Source organism: Balaenoptera ricei, chromosome 10 (assembly GCF_028023285.1).
Source record: "Balaenoptera ricei isolate mBalRic1 chromosome 10, mBalRic1.hap2, whole genome shotgun sequence".
Classification (NCBI taxonomy): domain Eukaryota; kingdom Metazoa; phylum Chordata; class Mammalia; order Artiodactyla; family Balaenopteridae; genus Balaenoptera; species Balaenoptera ricei.
Window position 1 is genome coordinate 42,460,541 of NC_082648.1, and position 24,938 is coordinate 42,485,478.

Here is a 24,938-nt window from a genome sequence, read left to right on the forward strand (position 1 = left end):
GCCTACTTTTGCTCACTCCACAATTAACTGAATCTGAGGCTTGCGAACCAGGCCTACTTGTCTACCCAATAAAGGGTGTTTTTTGCAGAAACAAATTAGGGAAGGGCGCTTAAGTGCATGTGGTAGGGCGTATGCAGTGGGGGTGTATCACTGCATGTATGTTTTCACTCATGCCGGAGGAAAAACGAAAAAAGGAAAAATCCTTCCTCGTTCATCCCAGCCATTCCCGGCCCCTTGCAGGTGTGCCCACGCAGCCCCCCTTCCCCCAAATGGCACCCCCTCCCAACCCCTTCCCGGCGCTTCTTTGGGGCTTTATCAAGCCGCCTGCAAGCGGGGAGGTCACATACGGGACAGAAACATTATGGAGATTCGACCCTCGCGCCCACACCGTGGCCACGGCCAAACCTGCCGCAATCCTCGGCGGTCCAGGCCTCACAGGGCGGGGCGGGTTCCTGAGCTCGGCTGAAGGCCGGCCCGGGGGAAGAGGGCAGCTCCAGGCTGTAGGGGGCGCGCAGCCCCCACCAGAGGGCGGACTCCGAGAGAACCTACCCAGCTACCGGAGACGTCACCGCGCCACAGGCTGGGGATTGGCCGGCTCTCTTCTGTGGTGACTGAGTATCCTAAAAGTTCCGGTTCCAGAGTTTGGGTCGCCAAAGACGCTTTCTCATCGGAGAATGACTACAACCCCCAGAAACCAACGGGCCTCTCCGAGAGGAAGGCTCGTCTGAGGATGCGTAGTAAGGGCGGCTGACCCGGAAGCCGGATGTTCAAAGGCAGCAACCAGTCGGAGCTGCAGCTGGCGCGGGCTCTCGCCTCGGTGGGCGGGGTTATGCTGCGTCTGGCGCGCGGGGCTCTATCTCGCGTCGGGAGCAGAATCCTAGAGCTTTAGCGGAGCGTGGGGTGGGAGAAAGGGTGGTGTTCCGTACCAATAGCGCCTCAGCGTTCAGGGTTGGCCCTGGGCGGTACCCTCACTCGTCTGGACCCGGGTGCTGCTTCCGGCTGCGCTAGGAGGTCGCGCAGGCAGGAGGCCTCGGTCGGAAGGGAGGGAACGGCAGCATCCAGGTACGCCGTCTGCCAGGCCCGAGCCAGGGCCGCCTATCCGCAGAGGCGCGCCCGCTCGGGCCGGCCTTTGCTTTCCGTATCCTCCCACGCCCAGTCTTCGGGCTTCGGCGCCCTTGAGGTTACCGTGTACGCTGTGCCGCGATCTGCGCCGCTTCCAGCCCAGCAAGCTCCTTGCGGCCGTAGGTTCCTGTCACACCTTGACCGCGCGCCTTGGCCCTCCACGCTCTGACTCCAGTAGCTCTGACCCTTCCTTGTCTTGCAGTCCGCTGCGCCCTGAAATGCAGCTTTCCCGGGCACCCTTCCTGCTTATCGATTAACTGGATCCGCTCCTTTGCTGCTTTCAATTCCTGGAATGCTCTCCCCCTCCCTCTTCTCTACCGGTGTAAATCCTGCCCACCCTTCTAAAACGACAGCTCCCCCCCGCCCCCCGTCCCCACCTTTCTGCTAACTTTCCTTGAGCCTCCACCTTGTCTCTGAACTCTCAAAACGCCTCTTCTCTTCTGGTCACCGGCGTCTTCCACTTCGTCTAACAGAATTTGGGGTGCATAGCTTATCCCCATCAGACCATAAGCTCCTTTGAGACAGAAGCCATATTCTCTGCAGCCTTTATAGCACGAGTAAAAGGTAGACAGATAAGTGAGTAAATTTAGGCTGAGGTGGATGGATCCATTTGAGGAAATGAGTTTTCCAGAGGAGAGACCTGAGCCTTGAGGTCCTCCCATGTTTAGGGGGCAGAAAAAGAGAAAAGAGCCACAATCTGAAAAGGTTTTTGCAGATTGCACCCCTGTGTCATTTCCATTATGGTTCTTGTTTTCTTTTTCCTGTTGTTCTGAAACCTTCAGTCTAACCCCATAAAAGACCTAGCCTTGAGCTTTCTTGAGAAAATGGATGTCCCTCAGATGAGAATGTTCTGCTAACCTCAAAATTTTCTTCATTTCCAAGGTTAATCCTTCTACCTGGGCTTCTAATTTCATCTTTTCCTGGGCCATCCTAGATTTTGTTCCATCCCATCCACCTCACTTTTATCCTCAGTTTAGCCACCAGTTTCTTCTCCTCTAAAACATATTCAAATCTCCTTAAAAATAAGCAAAACAAAACTAGAATTTACTTGACCTTGTTACCTTTTCAGGCTGCTGCCCTATCACTCCCGTTCCCTTAACCAGCAAATCACAAGAATATCAATTCTTATCTTTGGGGCGAGAGGGGGTTATGATCCTTCTAATAATCTGTTTTTCTGCGTCCTGGAAAAGTGCATAGACACATGAACCTCGTGGGACGGGGTTCATGGGGCCTGCTGGGGCTCTGGCTAAGAATCCATGCTTTTTACTTAATGCCTGTTCCAATTTAGTGCATTAAATTGACTTCTGTCCTAGGTTTACCTGTGACCTGGTCACCTGTTCCCATCCAGTGATCCCATCTGACCAGTTTTCATGGCACTTAACTTTACAGTAGTGTTTCCCAATTTTTATTCTGGCCCAATACACCCGAAGATACAGCATACCTCTGTCAGTGGTAGTGACTTGATACAGCAGTGATTTTCAACCACTGTTGTAGTTAAATGAAAATGCATCCCAGATGTTTCTGGAATTTCCTGTTTTCTTTCCGTAATTGTTTTCTTCAAACTGGCGTTCCCTTGGCCTCTTTCTTTTGGGTTTTTTTTGTTTTGTTTTTTAAATTTTATTTATTTATTTATTTATGGCTGCGTTGGGTCTTCGTTTCTGTGCGTGGGCTTTCTCTAGTTGCGGCAAGTGGGGGCCACTCTTAATCGCGGTGCGCGGGCCTCTCACTATCGTGGCCTCTCTTGTTGCGGAGCACAGGCTCCAGACGCGCAGGCTCAGCAATTGTGGCTCACGGGCCTAGTCACTCCGCGGCATGTGGGATCTTCCCAGACCAGGGCTCGAACCCGTGTCCCCTGCATTGGCAGGCAGATTCTCAACCACTGCGCCACCAGGGAAGCCCCTCTCTTGGGTTTTATCGTCTGTTTCAGTGACACTTGTTATTTCCATATGTATCCGTAGCCTAGCCTCTCTCCTAGGATTTGTTCCATATTTGCATATCCATGTGCCTGACAGACATCATCACATGAATATTGTATTGAGCATCTTTTCTTTCTTGTTTTTTTTTGGGGGGGCTCTGTTGGGTCTTCGTTGCTGCGCGTGGGCTTTCTCTAGTTGCGGAGAGCGGGGTCTACTCTTCGTTGCGGTACACGGGCTTCTCATTGCGGTGGCTTCTCTTGTTGCGGAGCACGGGCTCTAGGCGCGTGGGGCTCAGTGGTTGTGGCTCGCGGGCTCTAGAGCACAGGCTCAGTAGTTGTGGCGCACGGGCTTTGTTGCTCCATGGCATGTGGGATCTCCCTGGACCAGGGATCGAACCCGTGTCCCCTGCGTTGGCAGGCGGATTCTTAACCACTGCGCCACCAGGGAAGTCCCTTTATTGAGCATCTTAACTTTAACATGTCCAGTTCATGATCTTCTTGACTGATGCTTACTGACACCACCATCCCCATACACACATAGTGACACACACCTGTTTCTTCTTTCTATTAGCAGTATCCCACTCCATAAAGTTTCCTCAATTGTTAACTTGGAGATATTTTCAGCTTTGCCCTAGCCCATTCAGTTAATAAGCCTTGTTCTACTTCTAGAATAACTTCTTCATCTGTCTTCTCTTTTTCCACTGCCCTGCCTTAGCTCAGGATCTGTGAAAAGTTTTTGTTAATTTGAAAATAGGAGAAATCTCAGGTTGGATTAGACAAGAGAGGAAAATGAGGTTCTAGAAAAATTTCATCTGTCAGTAGATCTTCTGTCACTCTTCTAGGCAAGATGTACTATCCTGTTTCCAGCCTTCCTCCAGCCCTGAGAAGAGGTGGTCCTATAACTGGTTAGCATCTGGCCAGGGTAATGGGGGATAGGAGGAGAAAGAAAAAGTGAGGGGGAGGTTGAAGGCTGCAGGTCTCTTTGCTGGGAGCTTGTTTATTACCTTAGTGTCCTGCTCTGTGTGTTCTTTTTGTTTGTTTTGTTTTGTTTTTAATAAATTTAATTATTTTATTTATTTAGTTTTGGCTGCGTTGGGGTTCTTCGTTGCTGCACCCGGGCTTTCTCTAGTTGCCGTGAGCAGGGGCTACTCTTCGTTGCGGTGCGCAGGCTTCTTGTTGTGGAGCACGGGCTCTAGGCACGCGGGCTCTAGAGCGCAGGCTCAGTAGTTGTGGCGCACAGGCTTAGTTGCTCCGCGGCACGTGTGTGTTTTCTTACTGTCTCACAGCTTGGGGTCCTTTCAAACCCCAGATAACCTGAATACAACCCTTTCTCATCTTGTCCCTGTGCCGTTTGGTTTTCTTCCTCTGACCTTATTTAATGTCACTTTCAATAGTCACTTGGAATTATGATTCAAGGAAGCTGTGCCTCAGTTCAGTGTGGGATCTACCCTCAGGGACTGGCTCAAAGGCAGTGTTCCGCCCATGGGACTTACTCTGAGAAGCACTTAGATGTCACACCCTACCCCTGACCCCCTCAACCAGCTAACCTGAACTTTTCTCCTTTCAAATTCTTGACTTTTAAGAAAACTATTCTCACTAACTTCAGTCAGTCTTCTAATTTTAATTCCCTCAACAGAGAGGAGGCTGAGAATACATTCATAGTCCCAAATTGAGAACATTTTGTTCAAGATGAGAGATTCCCATTCTAAACTTTCTCTTGTTCCCTGGCTCAGAATGTCCAGGGAACAGTTAAATTGGAAGTAATTTATCTCATGCAAATGTGAGTTAATTTGCTGGGGACACAGTAAGTTTCGTTTTAGCCCTTGGGATAGGTTCTTCGTTTTATGTTTGGAATTCAGGATTAATGCTGTAGAAGGTTATGTCTAATTGAAATAACATAAACATACTGTTGGCACTATTTCAAGTATATTATGGCTTAAACAGATGCTTGAAGACTAACCTGGGAACCTGAGCACCATAAATAAGATGGTTTTATGGGAAAACAAATTGGATATTGCCCAGAAGGCTCCCATTCGATCCTCCTAGAGAGAATAATTCACTGCTAATGTTTAATCTCTGGCTACTTCAATAAATTCCCTACTAGCCAGAAAAACTGATGTGTGCCTAAAGTAATATACCAATTAAGAACATTTCTGGGTGGTCCATACCAGTCACGTCTTTCCATAAACACGGAGGGTCAGGTGTTAGCTGTAATGTCATTCAGATACACCTGGTTCCAGCTGTGTTTCTGTATCTTGTATGCAGACTTTATTTGCCCTTTTGAATCTTAAGAATTCCCAAACAATATCTTCCAGTATAAGACTCTGCATATGTCTAGGGGCCATTCAGAATAGAGTACAGACAAACTAAGAAGTTATAAAATGGCCTTAAACAGGTAAGTGGGCTGGGCAGATGAGGCCTTATCCTTGGGTCTAAATCTAGTCTGTCTTTGTAGGGGACAACATGCCAACTGCCAAGCAACTAGCCGACATTGGCTACAAGACCTTCTCCACCTCCATGATGCTCCTCACTGTTTATGGGGGCTACCTCTGCAGCGCCCGAGTCTACCACTATTTCCAGCGGCGCAGCTCCCAGCGCCAGGCTGCAGAAGAACAGAAGACCTCGGGAGTCCCGTAGAACTGGGGGGCTTTTTTCCTTGAGCAGAGAGACCTGAGGCATGTTGTGGAAAGACCTCACCTGCAATCATTTCTGAGTCAAGAGGATCAGGGCCTTAATGGTTTTCAAACTCTGCTGGGAAAAAGTGCCCATGTTTTCTCTGGTAGTCAGTTTGGAGAGGCTATTGAATCATAACAGGAGTGGGAGGGTGAGGCACACCTACAGACATTAAATATTTTGCCATGTCTGTGTCTTGGTGTTTTTGTTTACTTGAACGGGGTATGGACTACAGAGGTGGGGTCTTGACTACCAGTTTTCTAGTCACAGACTGGATTTCCATATCTTGAGCTCTTAGCACCCATGAAGTAGGGGATATACAGTTCTAGGAGTAGTAATCTCAGCTCTCCTGATCTCAGAGAAAAGACTGTCCCAGCATCTGTATAAATCCCCTGAGAAGACTCTGTAAAGACCAAAGCTCTTTTGTGGTCAGTGACCATTCCTGGACCAATTAAACTGTGTCCAGGTAATGGAGTTCTCTGGCCAGCTTGGCCACATGTGCACTTCTGAGTCAAGGAGGCAGAGGCCCTTGTTTAACAGCTGTTAAAATTGCACAAAGTGGAGGCGGATAGTTCATAAAATGTGAAGGGCTTTTGGGCAGCCTACAGTAATGCAGTCCATCTCCTTAAGCATAGTGGATATAGTATTAGCATCAGGGTTCATTTCTCACTGTGCCACTGCACAAGAATCTACCTGCAGGTCTGATTGCAGAGTTGTGAAGAGGATTTGAAAGAAAACAATGCATTCAAGGTAAAATCCAACTATGAAGGATATTCTTGCCATCATTTTTTTTTTGGCCACACGGCATGTGGGATCTTAGTTCGAACCCGTGCCCCCTGCAGCGGAAGCCCAGAGTCTTAACCACTAGACCGCCAGGGAAGTCCCACTACCATTTCATTCATTCATTCATTTATTTATGTATGTATGTATTTATTTATTTATTTATGGCTGTGTTGGGTCTTCGTTTCTGTGCGAGGGCTTTCTCTAGTTGCGGCAAGCGGGGGCCACTCTTCATCGCCGTGCGCGGGCCTCACTATCGCGGCCTCTCTTGTTGCAGAGCACAGGCTCCAGACGCGCAGGCTCAGTAATTGTGGCTCAGGGGCCCAGCTGCTCCGCGGCATGTGGGATCTTCCCAGACCAGGGCTCGAACCCGTGTCCCCTGCATTGACAGGCAGATTCTCAACCACTGCGCCACCAGGGAAGCCCCCTACCATTTCATTTTGAGCTTTGAGGCTTGCTTGTTCACGTCATTCTTGGTGATCGCCCAAAATATCAACCCCTTTGGACACCTGTCCTCTCTCATGTACGTACTGCTCTGACCTTTGTCCCCCATTCCTAAACCTTTCACCTGCAGGCCCTCTTCCATGATTTAAAAGCTCAGCATTCCTATATACTCAACCCATTTACTCCCATTCTCTCTTGATATGTTAACCAAGGACTCCACTGCCTTCTCTGCTTTCTCACTTGCCTATACAGACAGTAAGGTGACCGTTCTCTCAGCTCCCCAGTGCCACTTCTGAACAGTGTAAAATCAGTCCTTTTTTTTTTAAATTTATTTATTTTAGGCTGCGTTGGGTCTTCGTTGCTGCGTGTGGGGGCTTCTCATTGCGGTAGCTTCTCTTGCTGCAGCGCACGGGCTTCAGTAGTTGTAGCTCGAGGGCTCTAGAGTGCAGGCTCAGTAGTTCTGGCTCGCGGGCTTAGTTGCTCCGCGGCATGTGGGATCTTCCCGGGCCAGGGCTCGAACCCTCATCCCCTGCATTGGCAGGCAGATTCTTAACCACTGCGCCACCAGGGAAGCCCCAAAATCAGTCCTTTTTGAGGAGCTTTCTTATATTCTCATTTTCACTCTATTCGAGAACTTGAATACTTCAAATCTTTGGATTCCTTTTTTTCCTTCCAATCTTTCACCCCTTTTTGGTCTAAACTGCTTCCCCGTCCAGCCTGTGCCCACAGCTGAGCCCCCGAACAGCTGCCCTGCCTCCAGCCTTACCCTTCTCAACCCCAGACCTTGCTCCATTAGTTATCTAACTCACCCTCTTCCTTCTCAGTATATAAACTTGCTTAAGTGGTAGTTTCTAATTTAGAAGATCGGTTTGAGATTAAATGAGACAATTCATATTAATACTCCAGTACCTGACAAGCGATAAATGTCAGCTATTAACACCTGCTGCTGACCTCCACATCTGTATCTTCCAGGTTGACCTTTTGAGCTTCAGATATATCCAATTGCTTGCTATATCCACTCAAATCCTATAGTCCTCTCTAACTTGTCCATGACTAACAGCATTCCTTCATATCTCCAGGACCTACTTGTTTTTTTTCCCTTATTTTCACTATCATTTAAGTCAGGAATATGGGAGTCTTATTACACCACTCTCTGTACCCTACTCCCAACCAAGTAATTGTCTTATTAAGTTTTACCATTTAAACATCCATTCAGTCAGTTCTACCCTTGTCATTTCTTGCTTATACTTTTGAAGGAGCCTTTTAGGGGTCTTAGTTCCAATCTTGACCTCATATTTGCCACACTGCTGTCAGAGACATCTATTTGGAACAGATTCAATTATGGCATTCTGCTTCGGAGCCCCTCTGAAGCTCAACCATAGACAATAGGTTAAGAATCCCTGACCTATAAGGTCCAGTCCAGACTCCTTGGTATGGTGTATGAGGTCCTTAAGACTTGACCCACCTTATGTTCCTACATCACCCTTTGTGTTCTAGTAAAATCAAATGACCTGTGTGGTTGCACGTTGTTTCTTGTCTCCATGCCTGCTCTTGCTTTCTCTCTAAATGGAACATCCTTTCTATCCTCTTTTTCCTAAAAGGTTTCTCTGACCCTTCACCCTCCCATGCTGGGCCAAGTATCTATAGAAGACACCACTTTTTCTCTAAAAAAATCTTTAAAAGCACAGGTATCTAAGACAATTTTGAAAAGAAACAAAGAAGATGGGTTGGGGTTACCAGATATCAAGACATAGTAGAAAGCTAATAGTACTCTAAATGTTGTGGTACTAGTGCAGGAGCAGACAGATAGATCAATGGCACAGAATAATAAACTCAGACACAGATCAATGTATCTGTGAGAAATTGAATATGATAGAGGATACATCACAAACCCATGGGGAAATTCATACTCTATGTTGTTATGGATACATATGTGATTATAATAAAAGTATAAAAAATTGATTGAAAGGACAATAGTAGTCATTACATTGGGGATGAGGTGAGGTGGAACAGGGCAGAGGTTAAAGGGGGTCTTAAATGGAAACTGTTTACTCACAACACTTCTACCACCAAATACGTTTTTCCCACACCAAACAATTCTCCAACTCTCCAGACACCAACTATGTCCTGCAGTTCAATTCTGCCACTAAGCTACGTGGAGTTAGCGCAGACACCACAGGTTAAGGGCTCAGTCATTCACAAGTAGTGGGGTCCCCAGGTTATCCCCACTTTGCCTGACAGCTACAGATCCGTTCCCACGACCTCCTTCTCAGATTTGCTGTGATGGCTCACATGACTGAACTCAGAGAAACTATTATTACTAGTTTATTATAAAGGATACCACTCAGGAACAGCCAAATGGAACAGATGCATAGCGCCCATCCCTGTATCAGCATCTCTGTGTTCCACCCAGAAGCTCTCTGAACCTCATTGTTTATAGAGTTTTAATGGAGGTTCCATTATATAAGCATGATTAAATCATCAGCCATTCAATGATTAACCCAATCCCCAGCACCTCTCCCCTCCCAGGAGATTGGGAATGTGGGGCTGAAAGTTCCAGCTCTCTAATCTGCCTTGTCTTGTTCCTCTGGCAACCAGCTCCCAACCTGAAACTATCTAGGGGCCCACCAAGAGTAACCTCATTAGCAAATAAAAAGATATATCACTCTGGAGATTCCCAAGGGTCTTAGAAGCTCTGTGCCAAGAACCTGGGACTAAGACCAATTATATATTTTTTTATTTTTATTTTTATTTTTATTTTATTTTTTTTTAAATTAACTTATTTATTTTTATATATATATATTTTTTTATTTTTGGCTGTGTTGGGTCTTCGTTTTTGTGCGAGGGCTTTCTCTAGTTGCGGCAAGCAGGGGCCACTCTTCATCGCGGTGCGCGGGCCTCTGACTATGTCGCAGCCTCTCTTGTTGCAGAGCACAGGCTCCAGACGCGCAGGCTCAGTAGTTGTGGCTCACGGGCCTAGTTGCTCCGCGGCATGTGGGATCTTCCCAGACCAGGGCTCAAACCCGTGTCCTCTGCATTGGCAGGCAGATTCTCAACCACTGCGCTACCAGGGAAGCCCCAATTATATATTTATTATATCACAATGTCACAGGTCTCTAATTTTTTATTTCTTTTAAAAATAAGATTTGAAGTAAGACAAAATGTTAGAGGTATTAATTTGGGGTATTGGAAATATGAGAGCATATAGCATTCTTAATGTTTTTTTTTTTTTTTCCAATTTCTCAAAAAGTTGAGGGGAGAAAAAATACTTTTGATAGTTTCCTATTATTTACTACAGTGGTTCTCAGCAGAAGTGGCACCCCATACACACACAACAGAGGTGAAAGTGTTTTGATTGTCACAATGATTGGGAAGCATCTCTGGCGTCTGGTAGGTGGAGGCCAAGGACGCCAGAATTCTTACAATGTCTGGGATAGTCTTACACAACATACTGTCCCAAGTCCTGCACAACTATCAAATGTCCCCATAAATATTCAAGTGAAAAAATTTATAATTAGCTGAGACTATAACCTCACTCTTTTACCTATAAATATGAAGTATTTTTTGTACAGTTTTTAGTGTACTCTGAATCCTCTAGGCATGCAACTACTGTATAAATGGAGGGGAGATTGTAGTGTAGTTTATTTAGAACTTTTGTTCACCATTTCAAAAAACCATGCCATTGGTGGCAGAGCCTGTTCCTGGCATTTGAATCTCTGACACAACACGATAGTATCAGTCTGCATTTGTAGCCACTGTATTCATGGTGAATGTACAGAAGTGCAAGCATCTGAGTGCTAGTATAACTATGCCCAATATTTATATGTGGAAATAGTTTTATTATAAATTCTTCTTAAAACATATCCTTTATATTACTACTAGAACATTATGGTGATTTTTAAAAATTACGTGTACAGTAGATAAGTTAAATATTAATTGCATTTAAGGATAGTAAAGGGAGTGTTTTACAAATATCTGTAACCACCTGGTTTAGAAATAATCCATTCATATTTGGTCAACTTTTGCTATGGTGTTGAGGTGATGGTTAATTTTGTTTCAACTTGGCTAGGCTATGGTGCCCAGTTGTTTTGTCAAACATCAGTCTGCATGTTGCTTTGAAGGTATTTTTTAGGTGTAATTAACATATCAGCCAACTTGGAGTAAAGCACATTGTCCTCCATAATATGGATGGGCCTCACCCAATCAGTTGAGGCCTTAAAAGCAAAGACAGAGTTCCCAAAGAAGGAATTCGGCATTAAGACTGTAACATAGAACCCCTACCTGAGTTTCCAGCCTGTGGATCTTGGACTGCAACATCAACTCTTACCTGCATTTTCAGCCTGCCGGCCTGCTCTAGATTTCAGACCTTCCAGTCCCTACAATTGTGTTAGCCAATTCCTTGAAATAAATCAGTCTCTCTTGCCCTCACTCTTATTCTCTCTCTAATGTATTGGTTCCGATTCTCTGGAGAACTCTAATAGAGTAGATAATATGTAATATGCCAATATATATCCGTCCAGTCTTTCTTACTTCCTGCCTTAGGTTCAGTCCTTTCCTACCTCATTTTCACTTGGAGTACCTACTGTCATTTCAAATAAGCTTGTCAAAACCTAAACTCAAACAATTGTTTAGTATTTACTGAGCATGAAGTATATTTAATAAAGAAGAATAGACTTATTTGCTGTCAAATTAAGATGAAGGAATATAATTAAGTTCATTGGTTATTACACTAAATATCAATAGACTGAATTCTCCCATTAAAAGACAAAATCTAATAGACTGGGCTAAAAAAGCAAATCCAAATTATATATAGTTTCTAATAAACATACTCACTAATAAAGAGAAGTTGAAAATAGATGGGTAAGACATACCAGAAATGCAAATGAATGTAAAGCAAGAATGGTAATATTAAGAAAGGTTAACAAACACTAAATGGAATAAAGAGATCATCTGGTAATATAAAAAGACATAAATTATGAAGAAAGGGTGGTTATAAATTTGCAACAAACAAAGCAACTAAAAAAACTAGAGCAAAAATTCTTAGGAATACAGGAGAACAGGTTAAAAATACAATTATGGTGAGAGTCTATCATACTTTGTTCAGACTGAACAGCACTAGAAGAATAAAGTAAGGACTGAGAAGAAATGAATAATACAAACAACAAACCTTATACACACCTGTGTGTATATAGAATAAGTAGAGAATAGATCATCTTCTGTGAATATCTGTAGTTCACTTATAAACACTAATTGACTATTCAAAACAATTTTTTAACATTTAAAAGCAGGAATTTTACAGATTGCAGGAATTTTACAGACTGTATTCTCTGATCACATCCAATAAAATTATAAATAAATAATGATAATCTCAACTACGTGGAAATGAAATATTCCTGGGCAACCCTCAAATCAAAGAGAAAGACCAAAACTGAAATTTCTTACCTTCTTTAAAGCAATAAAACAAAATATTTCATATAAAACTGCAGGACACAGCCCAAGATCATGTCAGGAAACGTATGCCCTTAAGTGCCTTTGCAAGAGAAAAAAAAAATGGTATTGGGCTTTTTATAGAGATGAGAACCACTGGCTACTGGGTCAAGGTCAAATTCCCTATCATGATATTTAAGACCTCTTTTTTTTTTTTTTTTTTAAAGTGGGATGAATATCAGGAGTCCCACTTTTTTTTTTTTCAATTAATTAATTTATTTATGGCTGTGTTGGGTCTTCGTTTCTGTGTGAGGGCTTTCTCTAGTTGTGACAAGCGGAGGCCACTCTTCATCGCGGTGCACGGGCCCCTCACTATCGCGGCCTCTCTTGTTGTGGTGCACAGGCTCCAGACGCGCAGGCTCAGTAGTTGTGACACACGGGCCTAGTTGCTCCGCGGCATGTGGGATCTTCCCAGACCAGGGCTCGAACCCGTGTGCCCCACATTGCCAGGCAGATTCTCAACCACTGTGCCACCAGGGAAGCCCCTAAGACCTCTTTTGTACTCCATAGCAACCACCCCTTTCACAGCACTTTTAATACTTAAATAATACAGGGCAATCTCTTGTTAATGGCAATACAAGTTTGTATAGTCTTTTTCTATCAAAAATTTAAAGTGTCTATACCCTCTTACCTAGTTATTTCACTGCTAGGACTCTTGCCCTTAGAAGTAGTCACACAACTGTACAATATATTCGTACAAGGTTATTATTTGCAGTATTATGTTAATAGTAAAGAACCTTAAATAAGCTCAAGAATTAGTTAATGAATAATGGTATACCCATAAAATGGAATGTTATCAGTCAAAACCAGCAGAATATGTATGGTATAATCTCATTTTTGTTTTAAAAGAAACACATTTGTATACATTTGGTTATCTGACAAGTGGTTCTAGAAGGCTATATACCAAACTGTTGATAATGATTAGGGTGAATGGAGATGTCATGTACTTAACATTTTTTTACCATGAGCATATAGAGCTTTTATAACAAAAATATTTTTTGAGTTACAAACATATACAAAAGCTGAAGGAATTTAGAAATAAAACCCACATACTTATTCCTCAGTTTTTAACTGTTTTGAACATATTGCCACACTTACTTCAACAGGTTTTTTGCTTTTTGTTTAAGGAAAAAAAAAATGTGTTCATTTGTATCATATCTACTAGTTTGTAACTTCTTAAGGTCAGGACTCAAAACATGAATATATTTTCAATGGAAAATATTTTAAAATACAGATAAATAAAAGTGCCCCTTGTCACTCCGTCCCACCCCCAACACCCCTTCCCATTTCACTACTCAGAAATTGCCTGTGTTAACAGTTTGGTGTATTTTTTTTCTACCATTTTCAATGTGTTTACATGTACATAAAGAAATATATGTTGATTGAATTCTCTTTTTGCTGGTCTCTTCAACTATTCAGAGACCAAAGACTCAGGAGAGAAGGACTAATGGGCAAAGCTTGGGACACCATAGCTCTCCCCACCCTGTGTTAGTCAGGATCAGCTTTGGTAGCAGGGTTATAGCTTGTCCTAGGAACCCTATTGGAGAGAGAGGACAATGAAGGAAAGAGACCAGCCACAAGGAATACCTCCATAACTGCACGAGCCACAATTCCTTATAATAAATTATTACCAGCAAAGCCGTGTTGCTGCTAGAAAGTTTTATATTGTTTCCTAAAAGTCTTTCATAGAAGTCAGTTGAGCAAAAGCAGATCCCAAATCTACTTTTATAGGCTTAGGGCTTGCGGCTAAACTCTTTTTGGTGAGACCTGCCCTACGAGAGACCTTGCTGAACTAGAAGAAAAAACAGAATTGTATGCCGACGGCTGAGGTGAAGGTGGTACAGATAACCCTACTGTGTATTGCCCTAAGCCAATTCATAGGCCCCTTCTTTAAAAAGCCATTTTCTTTACCTCTCTTAGGTTATGTCCCAAGTCCTAGGAAAACCCTCTCTACAACTTTTAGAAGACTCATCTTACTGCTTTAAAACTTTGTGGCTCCCATGACCTACCAGCTAAAATTTAACTCTTTAGCCTGATAGTCAAGGTTCTTCACAATCTGGCCCCAAGCAACCTTCTTATTCTCATCTCCTGCCACTTTGATCCAACTGCAACAGATCAGAGTTCCCTGAAAATGCCACATACTTGTTTTTACATTTAAAAAGTTTTTTAAAGTGATGAATTATTCCAAACTTACTGAAGAGCACCAGGAATAAAATTTCATACCAAATCCACACCCCCCACTCCATAAAGGTAAGCACTGTCCATCCTGCAGTTGCTGTATGTTTCTGTATGTTTACTACAGAAGTACCCTAAATATATTTTTGGGTTTAAAAAGTAATGTTAATTGCATCAAACGGGACATATTCTTTTGCAACTTGCCTTTTTCATTCAACATTATGTTTCTGATATTTATCCTTCACACTGGTTGATTTTATGTGTCGACTTGGCCACTGAAGGCCCAGACAGAAGGTTAAATAGTATTCCTGGTACATATGAGAGGGTGTTTCTGGATGAGATTAATATTTGAATCTGTAGACTGAGTAAAGCAGATTGCCTTCCCCAATGGGGTTGGGCCTTATCCAATCCATTAACAGCCTGAATAGAACAAAAAGATGGAGTAAACTCATACAACTCAATGTAAAAAAACAACCCGATGGACAGAAGACCCGAATAGACGTTTTTCGAAAGAAGACACACAGATGGCCAACATGCACATGATGCTCAACAGTGCTAATCATTAGGGAAATGCAAATCAAAACCACAATGAGATATCATCTCACACCTGTCAGAATGGCTATCATCAAAAAGTCCACAAATAACAAATGTTGGCAAGGATGTGGAGAAAAGGGAACCCTAGTACACTGTTGGTGGGAATGTAAATTGGTGCAGCCATTATGGAAAACAGTATGGAGGTTCCTCAAAAAACTAAAAATGAAAATAACATATGATCCAACAATTCCACTCCTGGGTATATACCTGAAGAAAATGAAAACACTAATTCAAAAAGATATATGTATCCCAATGTTCATAGCAGCATTATTTAAAGTAGCCAAGATATGGAAGCAACTAATGTGTCCATCAACAGATGAATGGATAAAGAAAATGTGGTGTGTGTGTGTGTATATATATATTATATATATATATATATAATGGAATATTACTCAGCCATAAAGAATGAAAATTTGCCATTTGCAACAACACAGATGGACCTGGAGGGTATTATGCTAAGTGAAATAAGGTAGAGAAAGACAAATACTCTATGTTGTCACTTATATGTGGAATCTAAAAAATATATACCTGAAGCTGATATAATATAAATCAACAATACTTTAATTTTTAAAAAAAGATGGAGTAAGAGGGCAGTCTGTCTACTTGACTGTCTTTGAGCTGGACACTGGTCTTCTCCTGCCTACGGAGTTGGACTGTGACTTACACCACTGGCTTTCCTGGTTGTCAGGCTTTTGGACTCAGATTGGAACTATACCATCAGCCTTCCTGGATCTCCAGCTTGCTGACTGCAGATCCTGAGATTTCTCAGCCTCCAAAACCATATGAACCAATTCCCTATAATAAATTTTTTAAAAATTTATACATAAATATATATATGCCCTACTGTTTCAGACTAATAGATCCATATTAACAGGAAAACTTAGCTCTTCATTTTAATTGCTGTATAATATTCCAATTACATGAGTAAATCAATTTATTCCATTCCTCTAGTGAAAGATCACTGAGTCTCTTCCACTTTTTCCCTCTTATAAACAGCAATGCAATGAGTATCCTTGTACTAGTTTCTATAAAAGACCAATTACTAAGATTTAGCTTTACTAGTTAAGTTGCTTTTCCAGAGCAGTTATGTCAATGTCACTCTCACCAGCAACATTTCCTCATTCTGTTGGTGTCAAGGGGTTTCTATTCATTTTAATTTACATATCATGGATTTCCAGTAAGGTGATCACCTTTTTATTGATTATCCATTGGCATATTCACCCTCTAGGAATTACCTATTCATATCCCTTGCTCCCTCCCCCTCTCCTTTTCTTGCTATTGGTTGTCTTTGTCATTTTTTAAATTATTCATACTCTGGATACTTGTATTTTGTTAGTTATATGTGCTGCAGGTTTGAGGAAATCTTTTGTAACTTTTTTATTTGGTGGGGGGTGGTGGTGGTAGTAAGAATCCCACATTGTCTGCATCATCATGTACAGGTCTTTCCAGAGCAGTCCCATAGATAATTGATCTGAAATCAATTTTCCTGCAAGTTCTTTTTTTTTTTTTTAACATCTTTATTGGCGTATAATTGCTTCACAATGGTGTGTCAGTTTCTGCCCTATAACAAAGTGAATCAGCTATACATATACATACATTCCCATATCTCCTCCCTCCTGCATCTCCCTCCTTCCCACCCTCCCCATCCCACCCCTCTAGGTGGTCACAAAGCACTGAGCTGATCTCCCTGTGCTATGTGGCTGCTTCCCACTAGCTATCTATTTTACGTTTGGTAGTGTATATATGTCCATGCCACTCTCTCACTTTGTCACATCTTACCCTTCCCCCTCCCCATATCCTCAAGTCCATTCTCTAGTAGGTCTGTGTCTTTATTCCCGTCTTGCCACTAGGTTCTTCATGACCTTTTTTTTTTCCCCTTAGATTCCATATATATGTGTTAGCATACTGTATTTGTTTATCTCTTTTTGACTTACTTCACTCTGTATGACAGACTCTGACTCCATCCACCTCACTACAAATAACTCCATTTCATTTCTTTTTATGGCTAAGTAATATTCCATTGTATATATGTGCCACATCTTTATCCATTCATCCGATGATGGACATTTAGGTTAAAAATATGGAACGCTTCACGAATTTGTGTGTCATCCTTGCGCAGGGGCCATGCTAATCTTCTCTGTATCATTCCAATTTTAGTATATGTGCTGCCGAAGCGAGCACTTCCTGCAAGTTCTTACCTGGGGATGGGGTTGGAGGTTGTCATGTTTCCCAGACCACACAGGAAGTATACATTCAGGTTCTCAGATTCACATGAAGTGTGGGCCCAGAACTTGAGAAAATTCTCAAGAGCATCCTGACTACACAAGCATTCAAATTTCTTTGCTTTCTCCTTTTGCCAACTGTGTGAATTTTTGATAGTTTCCCCCTTTTGCTGTTGCTCTTTCCGGGTCCCAGCTTTAACTGGAGGTCTCAGTTCCAGCTTCCTGCATGGGGCCACAATCTTGTCTCTTGTCAGCATTAAAACCCAAGTCCTTAGGTTATATTCTCCTCTCCCTTCAGTAACTGCATCAGCTGTTTTGCCTTCTGCTCTAGTTTTCAATACCTTTGCATCTTTTGTGTCCCTTTCTTGGAAGCTCAGCTGTGCATTAAAGAAAAAAAAAAAAACACCACAACTTTATCCACCATTCCTGGATGTTTGTCTCAGGTTATTTTAGTCTACATTAAGACAGAACTGATAGCTTTCATATACTCCCGTCTCTTCCAAACATAACACCTTCCTATTCCTGTTTTCCTGGCAAAGCTCTACTCATCTTTAATGGCCCAGCTCCACTTTCAAGTTTTCTCCCACCTTGCCAAGAATAATTTAGAATAGTTATCACATTGTATAATTTTTTTTTTCCTTTCCTAACTGCAGTCTGAGATCTTTGAAGTAGAAACCAGATCTTGTTCATCTTTGTGTGTCCCCAGCTTCTCTGCCACAGTGCCTATCGTAAAGTAGGCACTAAATAAATATTTTATTGAACTGAAAATATCTTCTTGCAGGCATACTGGATCTAAAGTCTGAAGAACTTGGTTTAAAATCAGCATACTATCACCCACTAACCAAACTCATATGATTATTTTTAGGATTGTGATAATGCAAAAGCTCATGATACATTATAGGCAATCTAAGATGTTTGTGTTTTTTGAACAACTTCTGAGACTCAATTTTCTCACTGTGGCAGACTGAATTTTTCAAAGGTGAATGCAACCATACCTCCCATTGCCCATGCTCTTCTGCAGTGACCTCGCCACTGCTTCAAGAGGTAGAATCTATCTCACCACCCCCTTGTATCTAGATGGTCCCTGTGACTACTTTGATCAACAGGATATAGTGGAGTAATGTGTGCCAGTTCCAGTCAACATTCTTCTTTTTTTTCCTGGCCACACCGCTCGGCTTGCAGGATCTTAGCTCCCCTACCAGGGATTGAACCTGGGCCACCAGGGAAAGCGCTGGCGGCCCTAACCACTAGACCACCAGGGAATTCCCCCAGTCAACATTCTTAATTGGCCTAGTGACTTCTGCTCCCTGCATCATGGAATGCAACCACCCAAGGCATGGAAAGGTCATGTTTAGGTACGTTAGTTGACAGCCCCGACAGAGTTCTTAGGGAACAGCCAGCATTAACTTCTAGCCACACTAGTTAATCACCTTTGACATCCAGCTCAGTTGAGTCTTTAAACTACTCCATTCCCAGCTGCCATCTGACTGCAACCACATGAGATATTTCCCACTGCGCTCATTCAACCAACCAAACCATGAGAAATAATAATTGTTCTTTCAAGCCACTATGTTTTCAGGTGGTTAGTTACATAGTAATAGACAATCAGAACATTCATTTATGGAATGGGGATAATCCTACTTTTACAGAAGTGTTCTGAAGTTCACGTTTTGATGTTGTGAAATCATCTTCAGAGCAGTTAAGCACTATACAAACGTGTTATGTTTTCAATAAATAATAAAGTTAAAACTCTTTTACATTCAACAGAGGAGAGGTAATGCCTTGCTTCTCTTACAAATATTCCTAGTTCTCGGGTAGGGATGATGGGTCTGCATCTAACCTGCTCTGCACTGATTTGGGGCCTTCCTCTCAGGCATAAAACCTTCCCAGGCCATCTATAAAACTGGCTTCATGACAGTCTTGCTGCCCCCCGTTAACACTATTATCTTCCGGCTCTGTATTCAAACTCCCTAGCAACCTCTCTCTCATCTCCCACTCTTAACTATATGCATATAGTTCCTCTTCAGAACAAGACCCTGTTCCTATAACTGACCCTAATGTCAATTCACTCATCCAAGGCTAACTCTAATCAGTCTATGCCTCTGGCTAAACGTTTCTTCAACAACTATTTTTCCTCATACGAAGTCTTGGGAAGTGTTACAGTATAGTGGTTAAGAATAGAGACTCTGAGTTTGATTCTTTACTAGCTGTTTGAATTTAGGCAAGTTAACCTATTTTGCTGTATTTTAATCATATGTAAAGTGCTTAATACAGTACCTGGCATGTAATAAAGAGCTATGTGTTAGCAATTATTACTTTAATTATTATACCACTTGGTTGCACCTTGTGTCAGATTAACTGGGCCAACTAATTCAGATTGTATTTACAAAGCAATTGTTCAAATTTCAAAAGGCAATATACATACCTTGTCTGACTTTCAAAAGCATTTTCATTCATATTTCATAATTACTAATTTATTCAACAATACGGCAAATTGAGGAACTAAATGTAAGACCCTAGTCTTTTAGTTTTCCTGACTAGCTCTGACCAAATAACTATGTAAAACTTTTTAGAACTTAATTTTTCCATGCCCTATAGTAAGTCTTTTTAAAATCCAGCCACTCAGTAAGTTTAGTAGAGTCAATATCCCAATAATGTCAATGAACATCAAATGAGTTATCTGATTCTTGGAATAACCTACTTCTTTCAATTTTTATCCATCTCCCTAACAATGAAGCACACCATATGTCTTAATGTACACAAATATCTGGAAATATTTTGGTAATCTGAATATTCACTAAATGGAAAACTATTCTAAGAGATGAATACTACTATTAGTAATTTTGCCTTGACCTCAACTAGAGAAAAATCTAGATTAGGAAGACTGTTTCTCCATAGGCTAAAAGAGAAAACAGAACTAAAAGAGAACACATCTGCTTAGACTCACTTATCGCAATCTTAAGATGTTAACTGGCAGTCTCTGTATTCAATAAAATGGGAAATACAGGAAATACTCAAGGTGTCTTAGCTCTTCAACCACAGCCTTTGTTGCTTTAGTAATATACATGCTTTCATCTGCTCAGTATTTTTTCTTATGGTCACTACACATGTTTATTTTTTCTTAAAATATAAAGCCCTAAAATGCAGGCACTCTCTTTCCAGCATGCACAGAAAGGAAACACTTGGTGTCCAATGGCCTCTAGAATCAGACCTGAAAAAGTTCTTAATTAGATTATGGGTTCAGGGGACTGGGGACAGAGTCACTAAAGAGGTTGAGACAGCAGATGAGGGTTGAAGCACTTTTAATCACAGAAGAGTAAACAATAGTATAAACCGTTAACAGCTCACCCAGTGGCTGCTGTCCTCCAGCCCTCAGCTCACCTGCTCCTCCCACCCCCCCACTCCCTGCGTACCACTGAATAAAGAGCAGGGTATCTATCAGCAGCTGTCCATCACTACCAGGTGGCAGGAAGGGGACCTAACTAGGGGCCACAGCAATCCTGGCCATCCATTCATGGTTGTCTGTTTCTATATAACGTCATGTGAAACATTCCAGCTCCAAAGGAGGAACAGTGCAGAAACCTGGAGCTGAACTTAGCTGCTCCATTCAGATGGCCAGAGCTTCAAGAGCCATGGGCAACAAGGGAGGGGACTCTCTGGAGCCAGCATAATTCAAGATGCAGCCAAATCTGGGATTGAGGTGGGTTCAAAGGGGACCAGGCTTGTGCCCCAACCTAGGCAACGAAACTCACGCATATGCACAAATACATATGCACATGTGCGCACATATGCACACACGCACGCACACACACAGAGCAAATAACATTACTGAAAGAACCTGGAGGCTATTAAATACAAAATGGCAGAGTTTTTTTAAAAAAAGTGAAAATATTTGCTTCTTTGATTCTCCTCAGTGCCCTGCACACCCCCTAGTCACAGGAGTGCAGATGCGGGGAGGCCCAGAGGAGTGGGTTGCCAGCAGCCCTACAAGTCCGTCTATGCTGAAGTCCCCATACCAACCACCTTACTCTTCAGCCAGTAGCTGCCTCCCATGTGACCATTCACCCGACCGGCACCATTGCTGGAGCTGCGGCCACAGGGGCCTTTTGTGCTACTGGTCATATCTTCTTCTTCTGAGCTGCTCTCCACATCACTGCGATCATCCTTAGATACCTGGGTGGGATGGGGCCAAAGGTAGAAAAGGTAAGGACAGAACTTTTCTAGAATCATAAGACAGACAAAGCCCACAGAGCCCATGTTTGGGCACTGCTCCCAATCTGGCCTACTTTCTGGTGGCACCTGACTCAAAATACTATCTGGACCACAGAGACTGTTGTGAATATCCTTTGCCTGCTTTCTGGGTTTCTCTCTCATCATCTCTAATTCCGTTCTCAATGGAATAAGTAGCCATCTTCGTAGAGGAGTTTATCTTTCAGGACCAGCCTAAAAGAGCTGAAATCATTCACCCAGTCATGGTTTAGGTTTGAAGGAAACTCCACAGACACCCTTTCTCCTCCTGTACCTCAAAAAAGAAAAGGCCAACACAAACAATACATATGGCTGTCATCACTGCTTCTGTCTTCTGGTGGTGTGGCCACTACAGTTTTGGTTATTCAGAGTTTTGCTTTATCCCCAAAGCTGATCCACAACTGGGCTCTTCCTGGGCTCAACTATCAACACCCTATGACTAGTGTCATAGGGTGTTGATAGTTACTCCTCTTGAGCAACCCCAAGATACAGAGTATGGTGAAAAGAAAAGCAGACTGGCAGTCAGCGAGTAAAAATTCCCAGTCCCAATCATGCTACTCTCTATGACTCTTTGCCTTTCAACCTGAGCTTTTTGTTCTATATTTTCAAACGAAGGATTTGGATTAGAGCAGTGTTTTTCAATCTGAACTATCCTGCATACCAAGCAAAGTATTTCAGATTCTCTACCGTGGACCATAAAAGTAAAGGAGAGAAACCCAGTGAAACCTATGTCAGACTTTTGCCCTCCCGAACTGAAGGATAATAAATGTGTGGGTTTTTTTTTTTTTAAAGTAACTAAGAGAAGGGGGTGAGAAGGAAACAAAACTACAATTGCTGTTGCCAAGAGGTGGGGTAATTGCTTTGGTTAGCTCTAAGATTCTATGGTTTATTATAGCTATCGACCTCTGAACCCAGATAACGAACTGATTATCTGATCTTTAGGAAATTTCCACCAGAGGGCAGTGTGTCTAGAGTTGAGGGAAAGGGAGGCTCAAAAAGGAGGGGGGCGGTGTGTGGGTGGGAAGGAAAGGAAAACAGAAAGGGAAAAAAAAATGAGTAGACTCTAATCTTGCCTCAATTTAGGAAAAAGAATCTGGCAACTTGAGCTCCATGCAACAATGGCCCAACCTGAGCTCAATATAAAATGGCAGAGTTTTTTAAAGAAGTGAAAATATTTGCTTCTTTGATTCTCCTCAGTGCCCTGCACACCCCCTAGTCACAGGAGTGCAGATGTGGGGAGGCCCAGAGGAGTAGGTTGCCAGCAGCCCTACAAGTCCGTCTATGCTGAAGTCCCCATACCAACCACCTCACTCTTCAGCCAGTAGCTGCCTCCCATGTGACCATTCATCCGACCTGCACCGTAGCTGGAGTCAGCAGAGATACATCCTCTGATACAACCCAGGGAAACAGAAAGGAAAGCAGGAAGGAAGAGAAACACATTCAGACAGACATGCTTCACTGAACACTAGAAGCACAGATACACTTACATGCAAGAGATGAAACTGTCCAGCTCCCACCAGGCATAGAAAAAAGGAAGGAGGTGAGAAAAGAGTGGAGAGTACAGAGTCTGGGTCTAATCCTTCCTGGATAGGTCACCTGGTCAGGAAAGAGCAGGGGAGAAGAGAGATGTCCAGTAGCTACAGCAAGATGCACAGGCACACTGAGCAAGTTCTGAAACCAATTGCAGCCATAAAGAATAGTGACACAAGGGATCATATATTCCTGGGAAACATTCCATCCCTTTGTCCTAGAGTCAGTGTATCCTCTACCAGAGCCCCTCCCCTTGGGATTGTGTATTACCGAAGCCTGAATCCCCAGCCTGCAGGCTAATCACAGTCTGATTGCTTCAGAATTTGCAAAATTCAGTTATGAGTTTTATCACTGAATGATCTTTCTTTGTGCTTTTGGGCTCTTGGCATAAGATGGGTATTTGAAACCCTGAAGACCTATCTCACTTAAGACCCCTGCCTCATCCAACAGTAAGGTGAGATTGGTACTTAGTCCCTTACATAAACCATATCTTGAACATCACAGTGTGGCCATCTTGGGGTGGCTTGCGACTTACCAAACTACTCCTAGGCAGTCTAACATCTCTGCTTTTATACAGTTTATATCTTGGAGCTCTGCATATGATTTCCTTTGAAAAAAGGCTCCCATGCTAAAAACAAAAATATGAAATCCACGAAGTAGGTAGGTAAGGGGTAGGAAATGGTTGAGGTCATCTCCAAACCTAATCCTGTTTATTATTTTACAATGGTCATTCCTAAGGGACAGGAAGAAGGCAGATCCTTCCTCTGACATCTAAGTCATGTCTTAGATGGCTAAACACTCATACTTAAAGAAAAGATGGAAACTTTGGAGCCCTAGGCTCTTTGCTGGGTAATACCTATTTTCCCACCCAGCCCCAAAGAAAGAAGCCATCTTTCATCCTCACCTTTCCTCGGATCAAGGCTTTGAAAGCAATTCGTGCAATTAGGTAGGACCAGATGACATGCAGAACCTGTAGGATCAGGAGAAGGCCATTGAAGAGCCACCAGGAGGGATAGGGCCCGATCATCTCCCAACTCTCAAAGAGGGTCGTGTTCAGAATCCTGTAAGAGGGAGGCCAATGGTCAGATTCCAGAGTCAAAGCCAGACAGATAGGGATGAAGCTGAATTCCCTGGAAAGCAGAACCTTGTGTTTTCTCCCCATACCTTCTATCAGTTGAAGTTCCAGAGATATTCATCCACAGTGAGAAAAGAATAAAGAAAGGGGCCCATGGAGTTTTCTATCTTTAGGGATAAGGAAAGATATAGAAATCTTAGCAACTGATAGAATAAGTCATATTATTAATCACTTCAAATATACAGAGTTTCACAAATTTGGGACACCGATTTTAATCATCATCCTAGGAATTACTCAGATCCTCAGGCACATATAGGACAGCTGGTAGCTGATTCCCTCAGACTAAGGAGAATCTCCAACCCACAGAGAAAATGACTTTGTATCATAAAGTAGTGAGTGTAGAAGTGAGAGTGGTGTATGTGTGTGTTGGTCAGAGTGGGAGACAGGGTATAGAGCAGGAAAACAAGCAAGAGCCTGAGAATTTTGTAATCAGTACAAAAGAAGGCAAAGGAATTACTAAGGCATAAAATGAAGACTGCTCCTCAGAGATGAGTCAGGAGAGCCACAGCTAAGTGAGCTGGATGCTCTCAGTCTAGATCACACCTCACTAGAAATATTGTGCAAGGGAAATGAGGTCCTTTGAGAGTCCATAAAGGGTCAGGTTAGGTCAAGG

General features: G+C 42.7%; 2 protein-coding genes and 1 non-coding gene across 7 annotated transcripts in view; 1 reads left to right on the top strand and 2 right to left on the bottom strand.

The window, feature by feature from the left end:
* Nucleotides 1-823: 823 nt before the first annotated feature.
* The window catches only part of LOC132373185 (cytochrome c oxidase assembly protein COX14), a 28,657-nt gene continuing 4,542 nt past the window's right edge, over nt 824-24,938 (top strand). For 2 of the 4 annotated variants that reach the window (XR_009505363.1, XR_009505364.1), the window contains exon 1: nt 824-1,062. Coding sequence is in view for 2 of the 4 variants with exons in the window: in XM_059935873.1 (XP_059791856.1) it covers nt 3,885-3,942; nt 5,493-5,674 (240 nt within the window). In the remaining 2 variants the exon portion in view is untranslated. Of the gene's footprint in view, nt 1,063-3,879; nt 3,943-5,492; nt 5,899-24,938 lie in introns of those variants that run through there. The other 2 variants (XM_059935873.1, XM_059935874.1) reach the window with 2 other exon arrangements.
* LOC132373868 (U6 spliceosomal RNA) lies at nt 17,265-17,371 on the bottom strand. The gene has a single exon (XR_009505524.1). It is a non-coding gene; the product is annotated as a U6 spliceosomal RNA (small nuclear RNA).
* Nucleotides 20,698-24,938, bottom strand: part of CERS5 (ceramide synthase 5) — a 35,233-nt gene continuing 30,992 nt past the window's right edge. The window contains exons 9-11 of one of the 2 annotated variants that reach the window (XM_059935871.1): nt 24,095-24,251; nt 23,148-23,256; nt 21,502-21,585 (exon numbers count right to left, since the gene is read on the bottom strand). In XM_059935871.1, the coding sequence (XP_059791854.1) occupies nt 21,578-21,585; nt 23,148-23,256; nt 24,095-24,251 (274 nt within the window). In that variant the 3' untranslated portion in view covers nt 21,502-21,577. Of the gene's footprint in view, nt 21,586-23,147; nt 23,257-24,094; nt 24,252-24,938 lie in introns of both variants that reach the window. The other variant, XM_059935870.1, reaches the window with a different exon arrangement.